Consider the following 21,757-nt stretch of genomic DNA (forward strand, 5'->3'; position numbering starts at 1 on the left):
AGCAACTGAAAATAGCGAAGAACACAAGAACTGTTACAGTGCAAGGTGTTCATATCGGACACATTAGGATTCTGGCATTACAGTAAATAGTTATGTTTGTTTTACTTTTACTTTGTTCCACAGTGTCTGGTTACATATTCATTAGTGTCTCGAGGCGAACTGCAGGTTCGTGTTTTTACAGGGTACTGTATCCTACGACGCAACTTCTGCTTACAAGCGATACAACTTACAAGCGATTTTGTACCTTTAAATGGGCTGACGGAAATATGGAACGTGAATTCGGACACTTATTTTGAAATAAAAAGCTATCTTACGTCACTAACAAGCGACATACTTTTTTCTTTTTTTTCGGTTCTGTTTTTGAGCCCTACTGAACGAGGAAATGTACACTGTACACAATACATGATAAGTGAACGCAAACTACATCGGAGCGGCAATTCTAACATTTCACAAATAGCAAAAAAATACGTAAACGTTAAAGGTCGTTTCCTAAGATTCGGCGGTTGCTTCGACAACTAGATAAAATGACTAACTGTGATACTGTCATGGGACAACTGAACGCGATAATGGAGGCGCTCAGTAAGTCTGCAGTTGTCGAGATAAGCAAACTTTTTAATGACATTATTGTTGTTTTGCGTTTGGAAATATCTGAAAGCCAGAGAGAGAACCAGGAGCTGAAGAGGAAATTGATGGGGATCCAGCGCGACATGAAGACAGAGGTACGCGATGGGGGGCACAGTGGGGAGGGTGCTTGGAGCAGGGCCAAAAACAGCATTCTTACACGTAAACGTTTGGAGATTATAAAAATAGACCGTGCAAAACTTCAGTTGTGATGCAAAAACCTCGCAGCTACCTATCCTCATTATTACAAGTTCGAACATAATTTTGTCTTTAGTGTTTATGTGGTTGGAGTAGTGGCTGTCAGGGATGGTAGTTACCAGTGGTGGGTGTGAAGGAATAGGCTTACTGTTTGAGTTGTGAGATTAAATCACGGTGCAGTGTACAGTGTGTGTCATTCATGTGACTGCAGTGTACAGTGTTTGTGTGTGTGTGTGTGTGTGTGTGTGTGTGTGTGTGTGTGTGTGTGTGATTAATGTGACTGCAGTGTACAGTGTTTATTGTGAAGTGCAGTGTAGAGTTTGAGCACAAACTGTGGTTCCCCATTAGTGACCCTCTCTCACCTCTGTCTCAGCCAGCAGACCTGGAGCAGGGCCCCCCCCTGATAAAGGAGGAGAGATGTGAAGAGGACTGGGGGGGCAGTGACCCCCCCACACAGCAGGGCTCCTGTCCTGAGAGTGAGTGCATAGGGCCACATTTCCCCCAGGTCTGGTTCAGCCTGCTGAGGCTGACCAATAAGAGCGTGTTCTGTCCTGTCCTTCCCTGCAGGAGGCGGGGCAGAGGATTTGGGCTGCAGTCATTGGATGAGCAGGCCTGCTGACGCCCCGCCTGTAGGGGGCGCCAGAGAGCTGAGTGAGGATGAGGAGTTGGGGGGTGACACCAGCACTGAAGATTCACACAGCCGTGAGACGACAGGGAAGGGCTCGACTCCCCGGGCCCCGTGTCTCCCTGCAGAGGGGGGGGTTGAGTACAGCCGGCCCCCCCAGGCCCTGTGTCTCCCTGCAGAGGGGGGGGTTGAGTACAGCCGGCCCCCCCAGGCCCTGTGTCTCTCTGCAGAGGGGGGGGTTGAGTACAGCCGGCCCCCCCAGACCCCGTGTCTCCCTGCAGAGGGGGGGGTTGAGTACAGCCGGCCCCCCCAGACCCCGTGTCTCCCTGCAGAGGGGGTGGTTGAGTACAGCCGGCCCCCCCAGGCCCTGTGTCTCTCTGCAGAGGGGGGGGTTGAGTACAGCCGGCCCCCCCAGGCCCTGTGTCTCTCTGCAGAGGGGGGGGTTGAGTACAGCCGCCCCCCCCAGGCCCCGTGTCTCTCTGCAGAGGGGGGGGTTGAGTACAGCCGGCCCCGGGCCCCGTGTCTCCCTGCAGAGGGGGGGGTTGAGTACAGCTGGCCCCCCCGGGCCCTGTGTCTCCCTGCAGAGGGGGGGGTGGAGACGGCCCCTTTTCCCTGTGCACAGTGTGGGAAAAACTTCTCCCGTCAGGACTACCTTAAAATACACCAGCGCTTCCACACGGGGGAGAAGCTGTTCCCCTGCGCACAGTGTCCCAGGATCTTTGTCTGTCGGAACCACCTGAAGCAGCACCAGCAGATCCACTCGGGGGAGAAGCCCTTCCGCTGCGCCACCTGCGGGAAGGACTTCAGCCGGAAGTACCACCTGCAGGAGCACCAGAAGACGCACTCGGACGCCAGGCCGCACGCCTGCGCCGTGTGTGGGAAGAGCTTCAAGCAGCTCGGCTCGCTGAAGATCCACCAGCGGCGGCACCGGGACGGGCCCTTCGGCTGTGCCTGCGGGAGGAGCTTCAGCACCAGGCCCGGCCTGAAGCAGCACCAGCTGACCCACACGGGCGAGAGGCCTCACACCTGTGAGCAGTGCGGCAAGAGCTTCACCCGCCGCAACAACCTCCACAAACATATGGCCGTGCACTACGGGGGGATTGGCACAGCCGCTTTTGGGAATGGCAGTTTCATTTAGCCATCTCCTCGGCCAAGTCAGACTATCTGGTGTGATCTTCTACCCTGCACAACACACCCCAAAGGTCTGGTTACGATGCTGATCACGGACTGCTGCAAAGCTCCGCCCATGCAGTTTGCAGGCAGAGATTAACATGCTATGCATCTAGCTGTCTGTGTGACTACCACCTGCCCGTCTGCAGACACAGTGTGTAGGCCAGCTGAGGTGAGGATCCCATTCCTAGTGATTCCCACTCCCAGTGATAAGGTTCATAACGATGTGAATACAGTGGGTTGTGTGTGCATGAAAGATGTGAAAGATGGTTAAACTTACGATAAATAAATACTGTTCATGTCGTCTTATCTGTAATTAATGTACCTGCATATCATTTCTGTATATGTGTATTTATGACTTGAGTTTATTTTCAGTACTTATTTTCCAAGTTTCTAACGGCAGGACAATTGTGGATGTGTATGTTTCCCAACAATAAAAGCAGGCTTACCAAGTGTGTGATGTACTGCATTGTGACTATGTTGCTAAACAAGATAACTATAGGCTACGGGTAGAACTGTGTTGCTAAAATGTTTGTTTGTAAACTGAAGAGTGCCTGTTTCTTTTCTTGGTCCTTCGATTCGATTTGGAATGTAGCCACCACACTGAATGAGTGTTGGAATTAGCAGTGAAAATGTGGGCGATATTTAAAATATGAATTGTGCTCCTGGCGAACCGACACGTGTGCTTTAACGAACTTCTTCTTCTTTTGAGTTTTATGGCGGTTTTAAAACCAAGTATAGTGCACTTCCGCCACCTACTGGATGTATTATTGTTGTTGCCACCTTGTAAATCCGCAATCCAACACCATATAGACTATAAAAATAGTCCCAACACCCTGTCTGGACGCTTTCTGTTTCCTGCTATATACTCCAACCCGCTAGGTGGCACTGTGACACTTAAGGTACCTTTAAGTTATTCAAAAACAGGAAGAAGAGCAGCTGTGACGTCGTAAGTCTGCGGCCGAAAAGCGTCTGTGGATTTAAACCTGTTCCGCTCGTGCTATGTGTGGGAAAATACGAAAAGTGTATTATTAGAAGACTACAGAGACACGCAAAAGTAGTACAAAGCTTCGCTGCATCGCAGAGTCTAGAGGTTGTCGTCAAGTTCATGAAGCAAAATGTCAAACTGTGTTTCTGTCAAAGCACAGTTGAATTCCATTATGGAAGCACTGACTAGTACAGCCGTCGCGGAGATAAATAAACTTTTCGAAGATAGTTCTGCTCTTCTGTTTTTAGAGATTTCACGAAGCCAGCGAGAGAACCAGGCGCTGAGGAAGAGGTTGCGGCTGATAGAGAGCGAGCTGAGGTCGGCTGGACCCGCGGCAACGCAGTACCTCCTTCGGGATGACGAGGACTGGGTCCGTATTTGTGAAGCCCGGGAGAGTTTAAATAAGAATGAACTTATAACAAAAAAAGCTATGTTACATCTAACAAATTAGAACAACACGCCAGCTGATCGGTTACAGTTGCGTGTGGTGTTATATTAAATTTACATAGATACTCTTTAAGGCTGCTAAATATTGGAAATATTCAGGGATGGAAACTTTCTATGGGAATTAACGTAAATAAACGGGAGGTTCTGGCATTTGTATTACAATAATATGTATCAGATCAATGTGACTGCAGTGTACAGTGTGTGTGTGTGTGTGTGTGTGTGTGTGTGTGTCATTAATGTGACTGCAGTGTACAGTGTGTCATTAATGTGACTGCAGTGTAGTGTGTGTGTGTGTGTGTGTGTGTGTGTGTGATTAATGTGACTGCAGTGTAGTGTGTGTGTCATTAATGTGACTGCAGTGTACAGTGTGTGTCATTAATGTGACTGCAGTGTAGTGTGTGTGTGTGTCATTAATGTGACTGCAGTGTACAGTGTGTGTGTGATTAATGTGACTGCAGTGTACAGTGTGTGTGTGATTAATGTGACTGCAGTGTACAGTGTGTGTCATTAATGTGACTGCAGTGTAGTGTGTGTGTGTGATTAATGTGACTGCAGTGTAGTGTGTGTCATTAATGTGACTGCAGTGTACAGTGTGTGTGTGTGTGTGTGTGTGTGTGTGTGATTAATGTGACTGCAGTGTACAGTGTGTGTGTGTGTGTGTGTCATTAATGTGACTGCAGTGTACAGTGTTTATTGTGAAGTGCAGTGTAGAGTTTGAGCACAAACTGTGGTTCCCCATTAGTGACCCTCTCTCACCTCTGTCTCAGCCGGCAGACCTGGAGCAGGGCCCCCCCCTGATAAAGGAGGAGAGATGTGAAGAGGACTGGGGGGGCAGTGACCCCCCCACACAGCAGGGCTCCTGTCCTGAGAGTGAGTGCATAGGGCCACATTTCCCCCAGGTCTGGTTCAGCCTGCTGGGGCTGACCAATAAGAGCGTGTTCTGTCCTGTCCTTCCCTGCAGGAGGCGGGGCAGAGGATTTGGGCTGCAGTCATTGGATGAGCAGGCCTGCTGAAGCCCCGCCTGTAGGGGGCGCCAGAGAGCTGAGTGAGGATGAGGAGTTGGGGGGTGACACCAGCACTGAAGATTCACACAGCCGTGAGACGACAGGGAAGTACTCGACTCCCCGGGCCCTGTGTCTCCCTGCAGAGGGGGGGGTTGAGTACAGCCGGCCCCCCCAGGCCCTGTGTCTCCCTGCAGAGGGGGGGGTTGAGTACAGCCGGCCCCCCCAGGCCCTGTGTCTCTCTGCAGAGGGGGTGGTTGAGTACAGCCGGCCCCCCCAGACCCCGTGTCTCTCTGCAGAGGGGGGGGTTGAGTACAGCCGGCCCCCCCAGGCCCTGTGTCTCTCTGCAGAGGGGGGGGTTGAGTACAGCCGGCCCCCCCAGGCCCCGTGTCTCCCTGCAGAGGGGGGGGTTGAGTACAGCCGGCCCCCCCAGGCCCTGTGTCTCTCTGCAGAGGGGGGGGCGGGGTACAGCTTAGCCCCGCCCTCTGCGTCCGTCAAACAGGAGGCCCTGGGGGTGCCGGGCTGGGGGGAGGGGCTGGCGGCGGGGCGTCCTGAGGAGGCGGGGTTACAGGGGGGCGCGGTCAGCGCTCAGGAGCTGCGGCCCCATCGCTGTGAACACTGTGAGGAGCGGTTTGCCCGGCCCGGGGAGCTCCGAGCGCACGAGCGCACACACACGGAGCGCAGCGGCCTCTCCTGCACGCACTGCGGGAAGACCTTCGCCCGCCGCTACTACCTGCGCATCCACCAGCGCTACCACACGGGCGAGCAGCTGCTGCCCTGCGCGCAGTGCGACATGAGCTTCGCCTGCCGCCACCACCTGCGCCAGCACCAGAAGTGCCACTCCGGCGAGAAGCCCTTCAGCTGCCCCACCTGCGGCAAGGACTTCAGCCGCAAGTACAACCTGAAGGAGCACCAGAAGATCCACACGGGGGAGAGGCCGCACGGCTGCACTGCCTGCGGGAAGAGCTTCAAGCAGCTGAGCACGCTGAAGACGCACCAGCGCAGCCACAACGGGGAGACCTTCAGCTGCGTGTGCGGCAAGAGCTTCAACAGGAAGTACGTGCTGAAGGTGCACCAGCGCATCCACACGGGCGAGAGGCCCTACAGCTGCTCTGGCTGCGGGAAGAGCTTCACCCAACCCTGCGTGCTGCGCAGCCACATGAGGACCCACTGCGGGGGAAACCGGCCCGCTGCCTTCAGAAACACCTGCCTCATCTAGCGGAGCTCCATGCTGTTCACGGCCACCTTCCTCCCCCGTATCCTTTACAGACCATCGCCGCTGCGTTTGGATTTAAATTTAGGGCCAGTTTCACAGACACAGAATAAGCCTTGTCCTGGACTAAATTCTAATTTAACTGCGATTTTCCATCGACACTCCGTTTAGGCCAGGACTAAGCTTGCCCCCTGCTCCTGCCGAAGGCTGAAGTTGAACAGGTGTGGGCTTGGTTCGTATTTGGTTGGCGTTGTTGGGCCAGTAGGGGGTGATCTTCCCTCTGTTCAAATAATTCCCAGTGCAGGGATGGAGGCACTGCTGTAGGAGATGCTGGGCTCTTTCCAATGCTTATTTTCTACTCTTTTGTTTTTTTTTCTTGCTCTTCACCCAGAAATCGATCTAGGTCCGCTATCTTTAAGGACATTCCAACCCCTTAAAATGTCCTTCTCATCGCTAGAATTAGAAGTTAGGAACTCCAGAACTTTCCTTTCTCGTGAGGAAATGCTAGCACATCCTTTGTAGAGGTATTGTTTTGGAAAGCCTGACAACTTTAATCTCTTCCTAGCCTCTCCCAATGGATGGAGCCATTATCCATATCAACCTGCCACCTAATCATCCCCTGATGTAATAGGCTAAATAACCTCCCTCCCTCTCCACCTCAGCTGGTGTGTGGTGACCATTCTGGCACAAAATGGCACCAGGGGCGAATTTGCCCCTCATCACTGTAAAGCGCTAGGAATGTTCAGATTAATCTGAGCCTGTGGAATTGGCCCATAATGCTTACAAACTGCTGTGTTGCACTCGTTTCAGAAGTGAAAAACATTGTAGACACCAGGTTGTGTGTGTGTGTGTGTGTGTCAGGATGCAATTAAAGCAGGTGCAAGAGGTGACCCACCCATCTGATTATAAACTGAGTAAAATCATGCATCCAAAAAGCCATGCTCTAGAATGCCTGTTTTGTGAATTAAGAAATAAAAATATTAATCGCACTCCTGTAAGATGTTATTTGGAGGATCAGCATCTTGTTTGTTCTGCACTATTCTCTCACTTCGATTACATTTTATATTCTTAAAACTTTCTGTTCTGTTCTTAATGACGTCCACTGTGGTCTGTTGCACCCACCTGTCACTCTGCAGTCCCCCAGCCCGGCTGCGCAGTCACTCTGCAGTCCCCCAGCCCGGCTGTGCAGTCACTCTGCAGTCTCCCAGCTGAGCTGCGCAGACACTCTGCAGTCACTCTGCAGTCACTCTGCAGTCACTCTGCAGTCCCCCAGCCCAGCTGCGCAGTCACTCTGCAGTCACTCTGCAGACACTCTGCAGTCCCCCAGCCCAGCTGCGCAGACACTCTGCAGTCCCCCAGCCCAGCTGCGCAGTCACTCTGCAGTCCCCCAGCCCAGCTGCGCAGTCACTCTGCAGTCACTCTGCAGACACTCTGCAGTCCCCCAGCCCAGCTGCGCAGTCACTCTGCAGTCCCCCAGCCCAGCTGCGCAGTCACTCTGCAGTCACTCTGCAGTCCCCCAGCCCAGCTGCGCAGTCACTCTGCAGACACTCTGCAGTCACTCTGCAGTCACTCTGCAGTCACTCTGCAGTCACTCTGCAGTCCCCCAGCCCAGCTGCGCAGTCACTCTGCAGTCACTCTGCAGACACTCTGCAGTCCCCCAGCCCAGCTGCGCAGACACTCTGCAGACACTCTGCAGTCCCCCAGCCCAGCTGCGCAGACACTCTGCAGTCACTCTGCAGTCACTCTGCAGTCACTCTGCAGTCACTCTGCAGTCACTCTGCAGTCCCCCAGCCCAGCTGCGCAGACACTCTGCAGTCCCCCAGCCCAGCTGCGCAGTCACTCTGCAGTCCCCCAGCCAAGCTGCGCAGACACTCTGCAGTCACTCTGCAGTCACTCTGCAGACACTCTGCAGACACTCTGCAGTCACTCTGCAGTCACTCTGCAGTCACTCTGCAGTCACTCTGCAGTCACTCTGCAGTCCCCCAGCCCGGCTGCGCAGTCACTCTGCAGTCACTCTGCAGACCCCCAGCCCAGCTGCGCAGTCACTCTGCAGTCACTCTGCAGTCACTCTGCAGTCCCCCAGCCCAGCTGCGCAGTCACTCTGCAGTCACTCTGCAGTCACTCTGCAGTCCCCCAGCCCAGCTGCGCAGACACTCTGCAGTCCCCCAGCCCAGCTGCGCAGTCACTCTGCAGTCCCCCAGCCCAGCTGCGCAGACACTCTGCAGTCCCCCAGCCCGGCTGCGCAGTCACTCTGCAGTCCCCCAGCCCAGCTGCGCAGTCACTCTGCAGTCACTCTGCAGTCCCCCAGCCCAGCTGCGCAGTCACTCTGCAGACACTCTGCAGTCACTCTGCAGACACTCTGCAGTCCCCCAGCCCGGCTGCGCAGACACTCTGCAGTCACTCTGTAGTCCCCCAGCCCAGCTGCGCAGTCACTCTGCAGTCACTCTGCAGTCACTCTGCAGTCCCCCAGCCCGGCTGCGCAGTCACTCTGCAGTCCCTCTGCAGTCACTCTGCAGACACTCTGCAGTCCCCCAGCCCAGCTGCGCAGACACTCTGCAGTCCCCCAGCCCAGCTGCGCAGTCACTCTGCAGTCCCCCAGCCAAGCTGCGCAGACACTCTGCAGTCACTCTGCAGTCACTCTGCAGTCACTCTGCAGTCACTCTGCAGTCCCCCAGCCCAGCTGCGCAGTCACTCTGCAGTCACTCTGCAGACACTCTGCAGTCCCCCAGCCCAGCTGCGCAGTCACTCTGCAGTCCCCCAGCCAAGCTGCGCAGACACTCTGCAGTCACTCTGCAGTCACTCTGCAGACACTCTGCAGACACTCTGCAGTCACTCTGCAGTCACTCTGCAGTCACTCTGCAGTCACTCTGCAGTCCCCCAGCCCGGCTGCGCAGTCACTCTGCAGTCACTCTGCAGTCCCCCAGCCCAGCTGCGCAGTCACTCTGCAGTCCCCCAGCCCAGCTGCGCAGTCACTCTGCAGTCACTCTGCAGACACTCTGCAGTCCCCCAGCCCAGCTGCGCAGACACTCTGCAGTCCCCCAGCCCAGCTGCGCAGTCACTCTGCAGTCCCCCAGCCAAGCTGCGCAGACACTCTGCAGTCACTCTGCAGTCACTCTGCAGTCACTCTGCAGTCACTCTGCAGTCCCCCAGCCCAGCTGCGCAGTCACTCTGCAGTCACTCTGCAGACACTCTGCAGTCCCCCAGCCCAGCTGCGCAGACACTCTGCAGACACTCTGCAGTCCCCCAGCCCAGCTGCGCAGTCACTCTGCAGTCACTCTGCAGTCCCCCAGCCCAGCTGCGCAGACACTCTGCAGTCCCCCAGCCCAGCTGCGCAGACACTCTGCAGTCCCCCAGCCCAGCTGCGCAGTCACTCTGCAGTCCCCCAGCCCAGCTGCGCAGTCACTCTGCAGTCCCCCAGCCAAGCTGCGCAGACACTCTGCAGTCACTCTGCAGACACTCTGCAGTCCCCCAGCCCAGCTGCGCAGACACTCTGCAGTCCCCCAGCCCAGCTGCGCAGACACTCTGCAGTCACTCTGCAGTCACTCTGCAGTCACTCTGCAGTCACTCTGCAGTCCCCCAGCCCAGCTGCGCAGTCACTCTGCAGTCACTCTGCAGTCACTCTGCAGTCCCCCAGCCCAGCTGCGCAGACACTCTGCAGTCCCCCAGCCCAGCTGCGCAGACACTCTGCAGTCCCCCAGCCCAGCTGCGCAGACACTCTGCAGTCCCCCAGCCCAGCTGCGCAGTCACTCTGCAGTCCCCCAGCCCAGCTGCGCAGACACTCTGCAGTCCCCCAGCCCGGCTGCGCAGTCACTCTGCAGTCCCCCAGCCCAGCTGCGCAGTCACTCTGCAGTCACTCTGCAGTCCCCCAGCCCAGCTGCGCAGTCACTCTGCAGACACTCTGCAGTCACTCTGCAGACACTCTGCAGTCCCCCAGCCCGGCTGCGCAGACACTCTGCAGTCACTCTGTAGTCCCCCAGCCCAGCTGCGCAGTCACTCTGCAGTCACTCTGCAGTCCCCCAGCCCGGCTGCGCAGTCACTCTGCAGTCCCTCTGCAGACACTCTGCAGACACTCTGCAGTCCCCCAGCCAAGCTGCGCAGTCACTCTGCAGTCCCCCAGCCAAGCTGCTCAGTCACTCTGCAGTCCCCCAGCCCAGCTGCGCAGACACTCTGCAGTCCCCCAGCCAAGCTGCTCAGTCACTCTGCAGTCCCCCAGCCCAGCTGCGCAGACACTCTGCAGTCCCCCAGCCAAGCTGCGCAGTCACTCTGCAGTCCCCCAGCCCAGCTGCGCAGACACTCTGCAGTCCCCCAGCCCGGCTGCACAGACACTCTGCAGTCCCCCAGCAAAAACATTGACGATAAAAGGGGTAAGAACCAGAAATGATTTTCCACTTACCCGGAATGATAGTTTTGCTGAAATGTGGTGTTGCCTAAATATTCCCCCTGGACCATACAGAACAAATTCAACCGAAACGACTCTTTCAAATTATAATCCCAGTTTAGCATGAACATCCACAGAATTTATTTTCTGCAAGGTTCCATATAATAAAGTAAACAAGTTATTAAACCACATAGCAGCTTGGTGAGGATATTAACGGGGGTAACAGTCGTCACACGAAAATTTTATATATAATACTGATTTTCATTTTAAACAGATTTAAACAGTGGTTAACTAGGCATAATTTCTTGCTGAAACTTGGCACAATACAAAGTCATTAGAATGAAATGGGAGTTTTGAATTGAAGTTCCGCACTGAATTTAAACATGTGCGTTAAAGCAAGACCGTGATTGTTTGGCGTCGACACAGAAGCAACGTTGTCGTCTTCATCAGTCCCAGCTCAACATGCCCTTTCCAATGCCACTGCTACATCGTTACAGAGAAACTCACGCGTTACGTTATTTTACACAGGACAGACCCCCCCAGGATGGGGCCCAGCGGCCCGTGTCAGCAGTAAACCCACAAATCTGAAACACCGAGTGAAATATAAAACCTTTTCTGTGCAGTTATCCAACTGAAAAAAACAAAATCCATTTTTGTAGGAACAAAAACAAAAACAAAATGAGCACTGTTGCTCCTGAGAAAAAACATTGTTAGAATTTAGGTAACCAGTAATAACTGACTTGACTGATCAAGCGTTAACATTTGTTTTAGTGTCGATAAAGAAATAATGAAGTTGTAGCAGTTTCCAGGACAGTAAAAAAACATATTTTTCTCTTTCACCAGGATAAGTCTTATTTAAGGGAGGCTACGTCAATATTATAGCAGGGATGGGCAGCTCCAGTCCTGTGTGTGTGCAGAATTTGCTGCCACCAGTTATCCTGGCTCAATCAGCTAATTAGCCATATGCACCATGACCGATTCACTTATAAATTAGATAATAAAAATGACTAGGCTAATTACATAACTCTGCCTTGCCCATCCCTGTTCTAGACACAGTTTGGTGTTAAGATTTAATCTTATAAAATCAAACTATCTGGCTAGTTACGACACTATCGATCGGTATCATCCAAGTGGGTCTGTAAGGTTAGTTTCAATGTGGGAGAAAAGGAACAAAATGAACCATTTATTTAATTTCATACTAAACGGTGCAGGAACATTATATTGCAGGAGAAATGAAAGAACATAAACATTAAGATTCAGATTCTGCTCAAAATGAACAGATAGAAAAAACTCATTTTCAGATGACGTGAGACAGCTGGTGGCTTTCAAACAGGTATTTCTGATCAAAGCTTTCCTGGCAATTAGCAAATGAACAGACAAACTTTCGCACCCGCGTGTGAATCCTCTGGTGAGCTTTAAGATTGTCGAGACGGTGGAAACACTTCCCGCACTCGGTACAACCGTACGGTCTCTCTCCAGTGTGACTCCTCTGGTGGCTGATAAGATTGCTCAGCTGCTTGTAGTCCTTCCCACAGTACTTGCAGCAGTAAGGTCTCTCTCCAGTGTGAGTCCTCTGGTGGGACTTCAGGTGGTGCTTTCTGAAGAAGCCTTTCCCGCAGGTGGCACAGCTGAACTGCCGGTCTCTCTTGTGGTTTCTCTGGACAGGGGAGAGGTTCTGGCACTTTCCGGCAGAGTTCTGCAGAGTGAGGGACCCCACCCTCCCCAAGCACGGCCTCAGCAGCTGCTGCTGGCGCCCCACGGGACGGGCCCTCCCAGCCCCCACCCTGCTCTCCGCCTGCTCCCTGTACCCCCCCTGATGGGAGGGGCCTATTCCTGACCCCGCCTCCTCAGGCCACACGGGCTGCATGCCCGCTTCCTGTTTAAAGGGCCCTGCCCCCGACACGCCCCCCTCTGGGACAGGAAACGCACCCCCCTCTGGGACAGGAAACGCACCCCCCTCGGTAGCGTAGCAGAAATCTGCATAGGCCTCCTCACTGTCCTCCTGCAGCATGTCTGGCTCCGCCCAGCCCAACTGCTCTGGGGCTGCGACCGGGCCGGGCTGGACTTCAGCCTCCGAGTCCCGATTCAGCCTGGAGTCCCATTCAGCTCCAGCTCTCCTCTCAGCTTCTGTGGAGGAGCACACACACACACACGCACACACACGCGCACGCACACACACGCACACACACGCACACACACACACACACACACACACGCGCGCGCGCACACACACGCGCACACACGCGCACACTTATAATAACTGCAGGCAACTACAGAATATGTATGTACAATCGTTAACTAAAGCTGGGAATGGATAATGTGCAAGATGGTTCTTTGTTGACAATTATTCCCCTTAGATTTGAACGAAACTAATATGTGGACTAAAAGTGTTCTTGAGTGGGTACAACATCCTGATTGATCGTTGGTTGCAGTGCTAATAATGTTATCAAATTAAATCTGAATGTGCAGCAAATTTTATACAAATTACATTTCCAATTCTGAACTTATAGACTTCCTAGAACCAGTATACAGACAAAAATATAAATATTAGTTATTGGTTGAAGGTAATCAATTACCTAAAATGTCCCCCCTCCAATCACCGCCCAAGCTGTTCTCCTGATCCTCCTGTCTTTCCTTCTTAATGACTGATTCAGAGAGGAGTTCACTGCTCTGAGAGAGAGAGAGAAAGATTAAAACCAAAAAAAAATTGAGAAAAAGAATTGTGCATAAGCATAAATAAATAGATATTTGATAGCCTAAATGTTATGAAATGTCGTATACAACCGCATGTAAGCTTAAACGCGACTTCTTTGCCGAGTTACCGAGGCTAATGTAAACCGTGCAAGGCGTTTTTAAACGGTTATTGAGAACTAACTTGAATATCTCTCACCTGCTCTGCCACAACACAGTGTCGGTCCTCCTCCTCCGTGGGTAAACAGTACCTCGTCGCAAACACATCCTTAAACTCGTCTCTTTTCCTCCCGTTCTCACGGGCAGTCTTCAGCTCACTCTCCATCTCCTGCAATTTCATCTTCAGCGTTTCGTTCTCCTTCTGACTATGAATAATTTCCAAACGCAGAACAGCGGAACCATCTTCAATAAGTTTTCCTATCTCAGCCACAGCGTCTTTTGTCAACGTATCCAAAATAGACTGCAACTGTTTCTGAACATCAATACAGTAATAAGCCATTCTAGCTTGTAAGCGCTCACCGCTGTTGGTAATATATCTAGCAATTTAATCAACAACAAACATCTGTAAGAACGAATGTCAAGAATGCTTAAAAAGTTATTTACTGCAACAAATCAGTTCACTACAAACCCGCACAGAATGTCACACGACTGCAAGGATTTGTTTGGGAAAGGTTTTCCTGTAACTTCCAGACGTCAGCAAGAACCTTTAAACACTTCCGGGGGATAATTGGAGTACACAGTACTTCACACTTGAACGATGAAACCGATTCAGTTTGTTTATACAATTGAACTGAAATATAACTGGAAAGGAAACGTGATCACGTGGTTCCATTCAAGCCCATTCAATTGTTTTTTTTTTCTGCAAGTGGCACCGCCTCAAGATGGCTGCCCGGAAATAGAATTCCTGATGACTCTGCCATTCATTTTCTATGAGTGTGGTCTAAACTCATCATACTCCCTCCAGCATGAATTACAGCCCCAACGCTCATATCCCAGTCATCAATAGAATCAGGCAATATCATTAAAAAAATGTTCGAGGGTCAATATTTTTTCTAGGCTGAACCAAAAAGAAAGAGATATCATCAAAAAATCACGACAAATCACTGAATCACGCTGGAGCGAGTATGATGAGTTTGTATTGAGAAGATTTGCCCCATATTTAGGAAACGGCTACACTGACGGTGATTTTAATTCCCACACACATAATTTTACCATTGAATCCAAATAAAATCAACTGAAACAAGCTTGACATTTCCCAACTCAAGTCCATTCCGAACTAGACAGTACGGCTGCTTTGACCATTTAAATTTGAAATACCACACTATCTTTCTCCGCCGGAAGTGATTAAAGGTTTATAGTGACGTCTCCGGAAGTTGCGGGGAAATTCGTCCCAATTTCCAAAACAAATCTTTGGAGTTGGAGTCGAATTATATTCGATAGTGATTTGCAGTTAACTCTTAAAAATGTTAAGAATAAATTGATGTTTTGACGGGTAAAATTACAAGAGTTTGTTGGTAATTACATCAGTGGTGTAGCGATTAAAAGCTAAAATGGCTTATTACTGTATTGATGTTCAGAAGCAGTTGCAGTCTATTTTGGATACGTTGACAAAAGGTGCTGTGGCTGAGATAGGTAAATTTATTGAAGATGGTTCCGCTGTTCTGCGTTTGGAAATTATTCATCGTCAGAAGGAGAACGAAACGCTGAAGATGAAATTGCAGGACACGGAGAGAGAGCTGGAGACTGCCCGTGAGCACAGAAGGAAAGCAGAAGAGTTTAATGATGTATTTAGAATGAGGTACTGTTTACCGACGGAGGAGGAAGACCGACGGTGTATCCTGGTAGAACAAGTAAGAGATATTTAAGTTAAAACTCTTAATAGAAGTTTAAAAACGCCTTGCTCAGATTACATTTCATTATTAACTCGCGTTAATCTAAGTTAATGTTGCAATGTTCGCATATGCTACATACATATTTCATATGTTACATCTGTTTACGATGTAGCCTACTTGTTTTAAAGCTGGGGTTTTGGCAATATTTAGTGAAATTCTATTCACATTCCGGCAGCTAGCTATAAACCAACTGCTCGCTACCTGTAGCTAACACATCCAACTCTCAGCCAGGAGACGGGCTTACCTGTCTCTCAAAATTGGCCACAGCAACTTCGAACCAGTGGGACAATGACCCTAAAGCAACACTCGAGTGATGTAAGGGAAACTTTTAAATGTCTTGGAATGGTCTAGTCAAAACCCAGACCTCAATCCAATTGCCAATCTGTGGTGTGATTTTAAGATTGCTGTACACCAGCGGAACCCATCCAAATTGAAGGAGCTGGAGCAAAATCCAAGTGGCTAGATAGGCCAAGTTTATAGAGACATCCCCGAAGATACTTGCAGCTGTAATTGCTGCAAAAGGTGGCTCTTCAAAGTATTGATTTAGAATAGTTATGCATGCTCAAGTTTTCAGTTTTGTCTTATTTGTTGTTTGTTTCACGATAAACAATATTTAGCATCTTCAAAGTGGTAGGCATGTTGTGTAAATCAAATGATACAAACCTCCCAAAAATCAATTTTAGGCAACAAAATAGGAAAAATGCCATATCAATGTGAATACTTTCGCAAGGCACCGTATAATACAACTACCACTATTATTACAGTAGCTATTTCCTGTTTTAATCTCTCTCTCTCTCTCTCTCTCTCTCTCTCTCTCTCTCTCTCTCTCTCTCTCTCTCTCTCTCAGAGCAGTGAACTCCTCTCTGAATCAGTCATTAAGAAGGAAAGAGTGGAGGATCAGGAGAACAGCCTTGGCAGTGATTGGAGGGAGGACATTTTAGGTAATTTGGAAACTCTACCTAGAAATCAGCCCAGCCTGCTCGCAACCCCAGGGGGGATGGTGTTGGACGTGGAGCCCTTTAAACAGGAAGTGGGCATGCGGCCTGTGTGGCCTGAGGAGACAGGGTCAGGAATAGGCCCCTCCCACCAGGGGGGCCCCCTGAGGCCGTGCCCGGGGAGGGTGGGGCCCCTGACTCTGCAGAACTCCGCCAGAAAGCGCCAGAACTCCTTAGCAAGCGAGACTCTGGCAGGCCACTCACACGCCACAGAGAGACCGTTCCTCTGCTCCTACTGCGGGAAGAGCTTCTCCTGGAAAACATCGCTGACGAGACACCTGCACAACCACGTGCAGGGGAGACCATTCAGCTGCGCCACCTGTGGGAAGGGTTTCTCCAGAAAGTGCCATCTGCAGATTCACCAGAGGACTCACACTGGAGAGAGACCATACCGCTGCAAATACTGTGGGAAGGACTACAAGCAGGACAGTAATCTTATCATTCACCTGAGGAGCCACACCGGAGAGAGACCGTACAGTTGTACTGAATGTGGGAAGTGTTTCCATCGTCTCGATATTCTTAAAACTCATCAGAGGATTCACACGCGGGTTCAAAAGTGTGTTTGACTCAGTTCCTCTGCTAATTGCATATTGCATTGAGGACATATTTTGTGATTGACGGGTGGGTAAACTGTCTTGTTTTCATAACAAAAACAAATCTATGTTGTCATTTTGTTTCAAAATAAAAACAAATATTTGCAATCTCAATATCAGCATTTAAGCAGTTGACTCCTATTCTAGGTCAGGTTTGCCAGTCTCTAATGTTGCTATCAGTATGATCACCGTTCTAAATGCTACCAATAATACAATATCAACTTGTAGTTGCTGAAGCTGATATGCACGATGAAGAAAATGTGTTTTATATCAAATATCTTAGTTACATAAATACTGAGCTAGCTAAACAGTTTGGTGTGGATTCCTATTCTACAAATGAAGGTATGAGAATCTGATGCTCTGAATCCATACTTGTTGTATCAGGTCATAATCTGTTCTGTATTGTACTTTGTGGACATGAGCATTAATAAACTTTTGCCGTGAACCTGTTGTCATTCATAGGGCATTGAATGTTTGAAAAGAATCGTGCAAAATGAACACGGTCAGAAAATGTGTGCTGCATTAGATCTGATTTAACTTGAAGGTACAATAGGTAATTTCGGACTTCTAACGGTCAAGAGAGGAATTGCAGCAACAGACACGCTCAAACCACAACACTGTTTAACCCACCCCTTCTCTGTGAACGCGCTGACGTTGAAACGCCATTGGCTGTGGCAATTGGAACCAATTTTCAACCAATGAGCTTGAATTATTGTACAGCTATACTATGTTTTTGTCCAGAGTGCCGGCTCGTCAACTGTCGGTGAGCCTTTTTCAATGATAGGAAGGGATTTACAATGGTCTTGTAACAATGTTTTAACACAAAAATCTTACCTATTGTACCTTTAATAACGATAATCTGCTATGTTGGCTCCCATTCATTCTTGCCTGGCTCGCCTCGTCTTTCTTTTATGCTCTTTGTTTGAAGTACTCTCCCCATTTATCCACCGGTAGTTATTCGAGGTCGTAGTGACGTCTGCGGAAGTTGCCGGACAATCCTTCCAAAACAAATCCTTGGGAGACGTATGACATTCGGTAGTCATTTGCTGTTCACTGTTGAGAAACGCGGATTTGTAAAGAATCACGAAGTGTTTTTACGTGTACAATTACACATTGTTTTGGGTAATTAGGTTGCTAGCTATATGACGAACAGCGCTGTCGCTTAAAAGCTAAAATGGCTTATTACTGTATTGATGTTCAGAAACAGTTGCACACTATTTTGGATACGTTGACAAAAGATGCTGTGGCTGAGATAGGCAAACTTATTGAAGATGGTTCCGCTGTTCTGCGTTTGGAAATTATTCATAGTCAGAAAGAGAACGAAACGCTGAAGATGAGATTGCAGGAGATGGAGAGTGAGTTGAAGACTGCTCGTGAGAACGGGCGGAAAAGAGACGAGTTTAAGGATGTGTTTGCGACGAGGTACTGTTTACCCACGGAGGAGGAGGACCGACACTGTGTTGTGGCAGAGCAGGTGAGTTATTCAAGTCAGTTCTCAATAACCGTTTAAAAACGCCTTGCACGGTTTACATTTGCCTCGGTAACTCGGCAAAGAAACCACTTTTCTCTCGCGTTTGATCTAGATTGTGTAAATGTATGCGACATCTGATGTACATATTTAATAGCTTATAACCTATCAAGCAGAATACGATACCATGTACTTATTTATACTTTGTAGCCTAAATGTTTTTCATTTTTCCCTCATTCGTCTTTGTCTTGAATTAATTCATTTGACTAACCATGTCAAATTAATTTATCTAGCTACGTTTTTTTCCCCCCCCTCTCTCTCTCTCTCTCTCTCTCTCTCTCTCTCTCTCTCTCTCTCAGCGCAGTGAACTCCTCTCTGAATCAGTCATTAAGAAGGAAAGACAGGAGGATCAGGAGAACAGCCTGGGCGGTGATTGGAGGGGGGACATTTTAGGTAATTTGGGAACTCTACGAAAAAATCACACTAAACAGGTTTAGATTACTTTCAACCAATAACTAATATTTATATTTTTATCTGTATACTGGTTTTAGGAAGTCTAAGTTCAGAATTGGAGATGGAATTTGTATAAAATTTGCTGCACATTCAGATTTCATTTGATAATATTATTAGCACAGCAACCGATGATCAATCAGGATGTTGTACCCACTCAAGAACACTTTTAGTCCACATATTAGTTTGATTCAAATCTAAGGGGAATAATTGTCAACAAAGAACCATCTTGCACATTATCCATTCCCAGCTTTAGTTAACGATTGTACATACATATTCTGTAGTTGCCTGCAGTTATTATAAGTGTGTGTGTGCGCGTGTGTGTGCGCGTGTGTGTGCGCGCGCGTGTGTGTGCGTGTGCGCGTGTGTGTGTGTGTGTGCGTGTGTGTGTGTGTGTGTGTGTGCGTGTGTGTGCTCCTCCACAGAAGCTGAGAGGAGAGCTGGAGCTGAATGGGACTCCAGGCTGAATCGGGACTCGGAGGCTGAAGTCCAGCCCGGCCCGGTCGCAGCCCCAGAGCAGTTGGGCTGGGCGGAGCCAGACATGCTGCAGGAGGACAGTGAGGAGGCCTATGCAGATTTCTGCTACGCTACCGAGGGGGGTGCGTTTCCTGTCCCAGAGGGGGGTGCGTTTCCTGTCCCAGAGGGGGGCGTGTCGGGGGCAGGGCCCTTTAAACAGGAAGCGGGCATGCAGGTCGTGTGGCCTGAGGAGGCGGGGTCAGGAATAGGCCCCTCCCATCAGGGGGGGTACAGGGAGCAGGCGGAGAGCAGGGTGGGGGCTGGGAGGGCCCGTCCCGTGGTGCGCCAGCAGCAGCTGCTGAGGCCATGCTTGGGGAGGGTGGGGTCCCTGACTCTGCAGAACTCCGCCGGAAAGCGCCAGAACTCCCCAGCAGACCGCTCACACGCCACAGAGAGACCGTTCCTCTGCTCCTACTGCGGGAAGGGCTGCTCCAGAAAGTACCATCTGCAGATTCACCTGAGGACTCACACTGGAGAGAGACCATACCGCTGCAAATACTGCGGGAAGGACTACAAGCAGCACAGTAATCTTATCATTCACCTGAGGAGCCACACCGGAGAGAGACCGTACAGTTGTACTGAGTGTGGGAAGTGTTTCCATCGTCTCGATATTCTTAAAACTCACCAGAGGATTCACGCGCGGGTGCGAAAGTGTGTCTGACTGCTAATGGTGAAGGCTTTGATCAGAAATGCCTGTTTGAAAGCCTCCAGCCGTCTCACTATCTGACACTGCTGCGAGCAGACCACGTTCCAGTCTGTTTCACAGGTGGCTAAAAGGTCATATCACTACAACAGCAAAGCTTTGCATTTTGCTTTTGTTTCAAAATAAACAACGTATTTATCCAACCGTTGTTTCTGTCCTCACATTGTGATTGGCTGAGAGACATTCAAAGGAGTGACATTATCTAATGATGGGTCACTCCTAACTCAGCAAAACCAAATGGCTACATTACATTACATTAATGGCATTTGGCAGATGCTCTTATCCAGAGCGACGTACAGTTGATTAGACTAAGCAGGAGACAATCCTCCCCTGGAGCAATGCAGGGTTAAGGGCCTTGCTCAAGGGCCCAACGGCTGTGCGGATCTTATTGTGGCTACACCGGGGATTGAACCACTGACCTTGTGGGTCCCAGTCATGTACCTTAACCGGCCGCCCATGTTTACGTACAGTTGATTCATTGTATTAGAGATATAAACTAGTAACCTAGCAACACTTCAGAAGTGCTCCTTTCTGTCCTTAAAATACATATTAAAACAAGTTTGAACCTGAGTTTCTGTCCAGTTCTTTGTTTATTATTTATAAATGTTTTGGTAAAACTTTTGTATAACAGTTATAACAATGGCCTTGTGTCTGTGATTGCAGCACAGTGACAATATCTCACGTTAAGTCACTCCTTGTGTATTGTTACATAATTACTCATATTTACATAGTTGACTCCTATTCTACAGCTGATCACAGGTAATCAGTTGCTCTGATTCATACTTGCCAGTCATTAATGTTGCAATCAGCATTACTAGCTTAACGTAGTCCATCGTGTCCAATCATGCCCTCAACTACTGCGTTGGGTTGGCTGGTGACTGTAAGTCCGATGCCTGCCACAGACAGTGTATATGAAAGCCTGATGTTCTGTCACTTGCAGCCCTGGTTAAAAGCCTCCGCTGCCTGCTGCACCCCTTCATTACATGACCTATGGAAACTGGTCCGGTCAGAGGTCATTTTCTCCAGTGCATCAGTGTCTACTCCACACTTCTGGAGGGAGATCTTCAGTTGGTCTTTGTAGCGCTTTTTCTGTCCACCAGCAGAGAGACGACAGTCTCATGTGTCTGTCTAGGATTCTCCGGGGCAGGCGGTGCTGTGGTATTCTGATGGTGGCCAAATCTCAGATGGTGGTCAGCCATGGTAGCTAGGTCACTTTCAAAATGCGCTAAAGGCACACAAGGAGTGAGGTTGTTTTAGGTGGTGGCTAGAGAGTGTCCACATCACGTACCCATATAGAAGTGTGGACAGATACACTGCCTGATACACTGTGATGTTGGTGGTAAGGTGCAGGTTGCTGTTATAGAACACCTGATCCCTGAGGTGTCCAAAGGAGGATGAGGCTTTTTGACCCGGTTCTGGATGTCCTAATTGATGTTGCAGTCTTCCGAGAAGATATTTGAAGTGTGGAACACAGGAAAGTGGAGAGTCAGAGATGGGGAAGATGGGATGTTCAAGTGGGAGACCAGATGACCAAGGGCAGAGGACTTCTGTTTTGGGGATGTTAACAGACAGCCCCATTCTGGCACACAACCCAGCAGCTCTGCAAGCCACTCTTACAGCTACGGTGAGAGCATGCATTTTAGTCTAGTCCTTTATGAGAGTTGATCCATCAGCACTTCCAAAGGGACAGATGGCTACAATCATTCAGTGGTCCGTATCACACTCTGCACCTTGCATGGCTCGACATC

General features: G+C 50.0%; 4 protein-coding genes across 8 annotated transcripts; 3 read left to right on the forward strand and 1 right to left on the reverse strand.

The window, feature by feature from the left end:
• Positions 1–330: 330 nt before the first annotated feature.
• LOC133108514 (zinc finger protein 335-like) lies at positions 331–7,252 on the forward strand. Its single transcript, XM_061218121.1, has 6 exons — positions 331–719; positions 1,193–1,295; positions 1,387–2,581; positions 3,729–3,972; positions 4,817–4,919; positions 5,011–7,252. Exons 1-6 carry the CDS (start codon positions 525–527, stop codon positions 6,267–6,269), a joined length of 3,099 nt encoding a protein of 1,032 aa, XP_061074105.1. The 5' UTR covers positions 331–524; the 3' UTR covers positions 6,270–7,252.
• Positions 7,253–10,850: 3,598 nt separating this feature from the next.
• Positions 10,851–14,634, reverse strand: LOC133134515 (zinc finger protein 467-like). 4 transcript variants are annotated; one of them, XM_061250737.1, is made up of 4 exons: positions 13,961–14,634; positions 13,532–13,660; positions 13,218–13,311; positions 10,851–12,768 (listed from the first exon to the last, which is right to left on the reverse strand). In XM_061250737.1, exons 2-4 carry the CDS (start codon positions 13,655–13,657, stop codon positions 11,939–11,941), a joined length of 1,050 nt encoding a protein of 349 aa, XP_061106721.1. In that variant the 5' UTR covers positions 13,658–13,660; positions 13,961–14,634; the 3' UTR covers positions 10,851–11,938. The 4 variants fall into 4 exon arrangements, with proteins under 4 accessions (XP_061106721.1, XP_061106714.1, XP_061106711.1 ...); XM_061250730.1 differs by having other exon boundaries at positions 13,532–13,693; XM_061250727.1 differs by having other exon boundaries at positions 13,532–13,697.
• Positions 14,635–14,739: 105 nt separating this feature from the next.
• LOC133134588 (zinc finger protein 182-like) lies at positions 14,740–17,257 on the forward strand. Its single transcript, XM_061250796.1, has 2 exons — positions 14,740–15,182; positions 16,072–17,257. Exons 1-2 carry the CDS (start codon positions 14,883–14,885, stop codon positions 16,783–16,785), a joined length of 1,014 nt encoding a protein of 337 aa, XP_061106780.1. The 5' UTR covers positions 14,740–14,882; the 3' UTR covers positions 16,786–17,257.
• A 541-nt stretch (positions 17,258–17,798) lies between these two features.
• LOC133134573 (zinc finger protein 853-like) lies at positions 17,799–20,579 on the forward strand. Of its 2 annotated transcripts, none has more exons than XM_061250778.1 (3): positions 17,799–18,286; positions 18,640–18,733; positions 19,216–20,579. In XM_061250778.1, exons 1-3 carry the CDS (start codon positions 17,987–17,989, stop codon positions 19,965–19,967), a joined length of 1,146 nt encoding a protein of 381 aa, XP_061106762.1. In that variant the 5' UTR covers positions 17,799–17,986; the 3' UTR covers positions 19,968–20,579. The 2 variants fall into 2 exon arrangements, with proteins under 2 accessions (XP_061106762.1, XP_061106770.1); XM_061250786.1 differs by having other exon boundaries at positions 18,645–18,733.
• Positions 20,580–21,757: the final 1,178 nt, after the last annotated feature.

The sequence above is a fragment of the Conger conger genome, chromosome 1 (genome assembly GCF_963514075.1).
Source record: "Conger conger chromosome 1, fConCon1.1, whole genome shotgun sequence".
Lineage (NCBI taxonomy): Eukaryota > Metazoa > Chordata > Actinopteri > Anguilliformes > Congridae > Conger > Conger conger.

Coding starts and splice junctions, on each gene's coding strand:
- LOC133134588 (XM_061250796.1), top strand. CDS start 14,883: ATGGCTTATTACTGTATTGATGTTCAGAAGCAGTTGCAGTCTATTTTG. Junction 15,183..16,071: donor GGTGTATCCTGGTAGAACAA/GTAAGAGATATT, acceptor TCTCTCTCTCAG/AGCAGTGAACTCCTCTCTGA.
- LOC133134515 (XM_061250720.1), bottom strand. CDS start 13,831: ATGGCTTATTACTGTATTGATGTTCAGAAACAGTTGCAGTCTATTTTG. Junction 13,312..13,531: donor ACTGTGTTGTGGCAGAGCAG/GTGAGAGATATT, acceptor TCTCTCTCTCAG/AGCAGTGAACTCCTCTCTGA. Junction 12,769..13,217: donor TTGGAGGGGGGACATTTTAG/GTAATTGATTAC, acceptor GCTCCTCCACAG/AAGCTGAGAGGAGAGCTGGA.
- LOC133108514 (XM_061218121.1), top strand. CDS start 525: ATGACTAACTGTGATACTGTCATGGGACAACTGAACGCGATAATGGAG. Junction 720..1,192: donor AGCGCGACATGAAGACAGAG/GTACGCGATGGG, acceptor CCTCTGTCTCAG/CCAGCAGACCTGGAGCAGGG. Junction 3,973..4,816: donor TTCGGGATGACGAGGACTGG/GTCCGTATTTGT, acceptor CCTCTGTCTCAG/CCGGCAGACCTGGAGCAGGG.
- LOC133134573 (XM_061250778.1), top strand. CDS start 17,987: ATGGCTTATTACTGTATTGATGTTCAGAAACAGTTGCACACTATTTTG. Junction 18,287..18,639: donor ACTGTGTTGTGGCAGAGCAG/GTGAGTTATTCA, acceptor TCTCTCTCTCAG/CGCAGTGAACTCCTCTCTGA. Junction 18,734..19,215: donor TTGGAGGGGGGACATTTTAG/GTAATTTGGGAA, acceptor GCTCCTCCACAG/AAGCTGAGAGGAGAGCTGGA.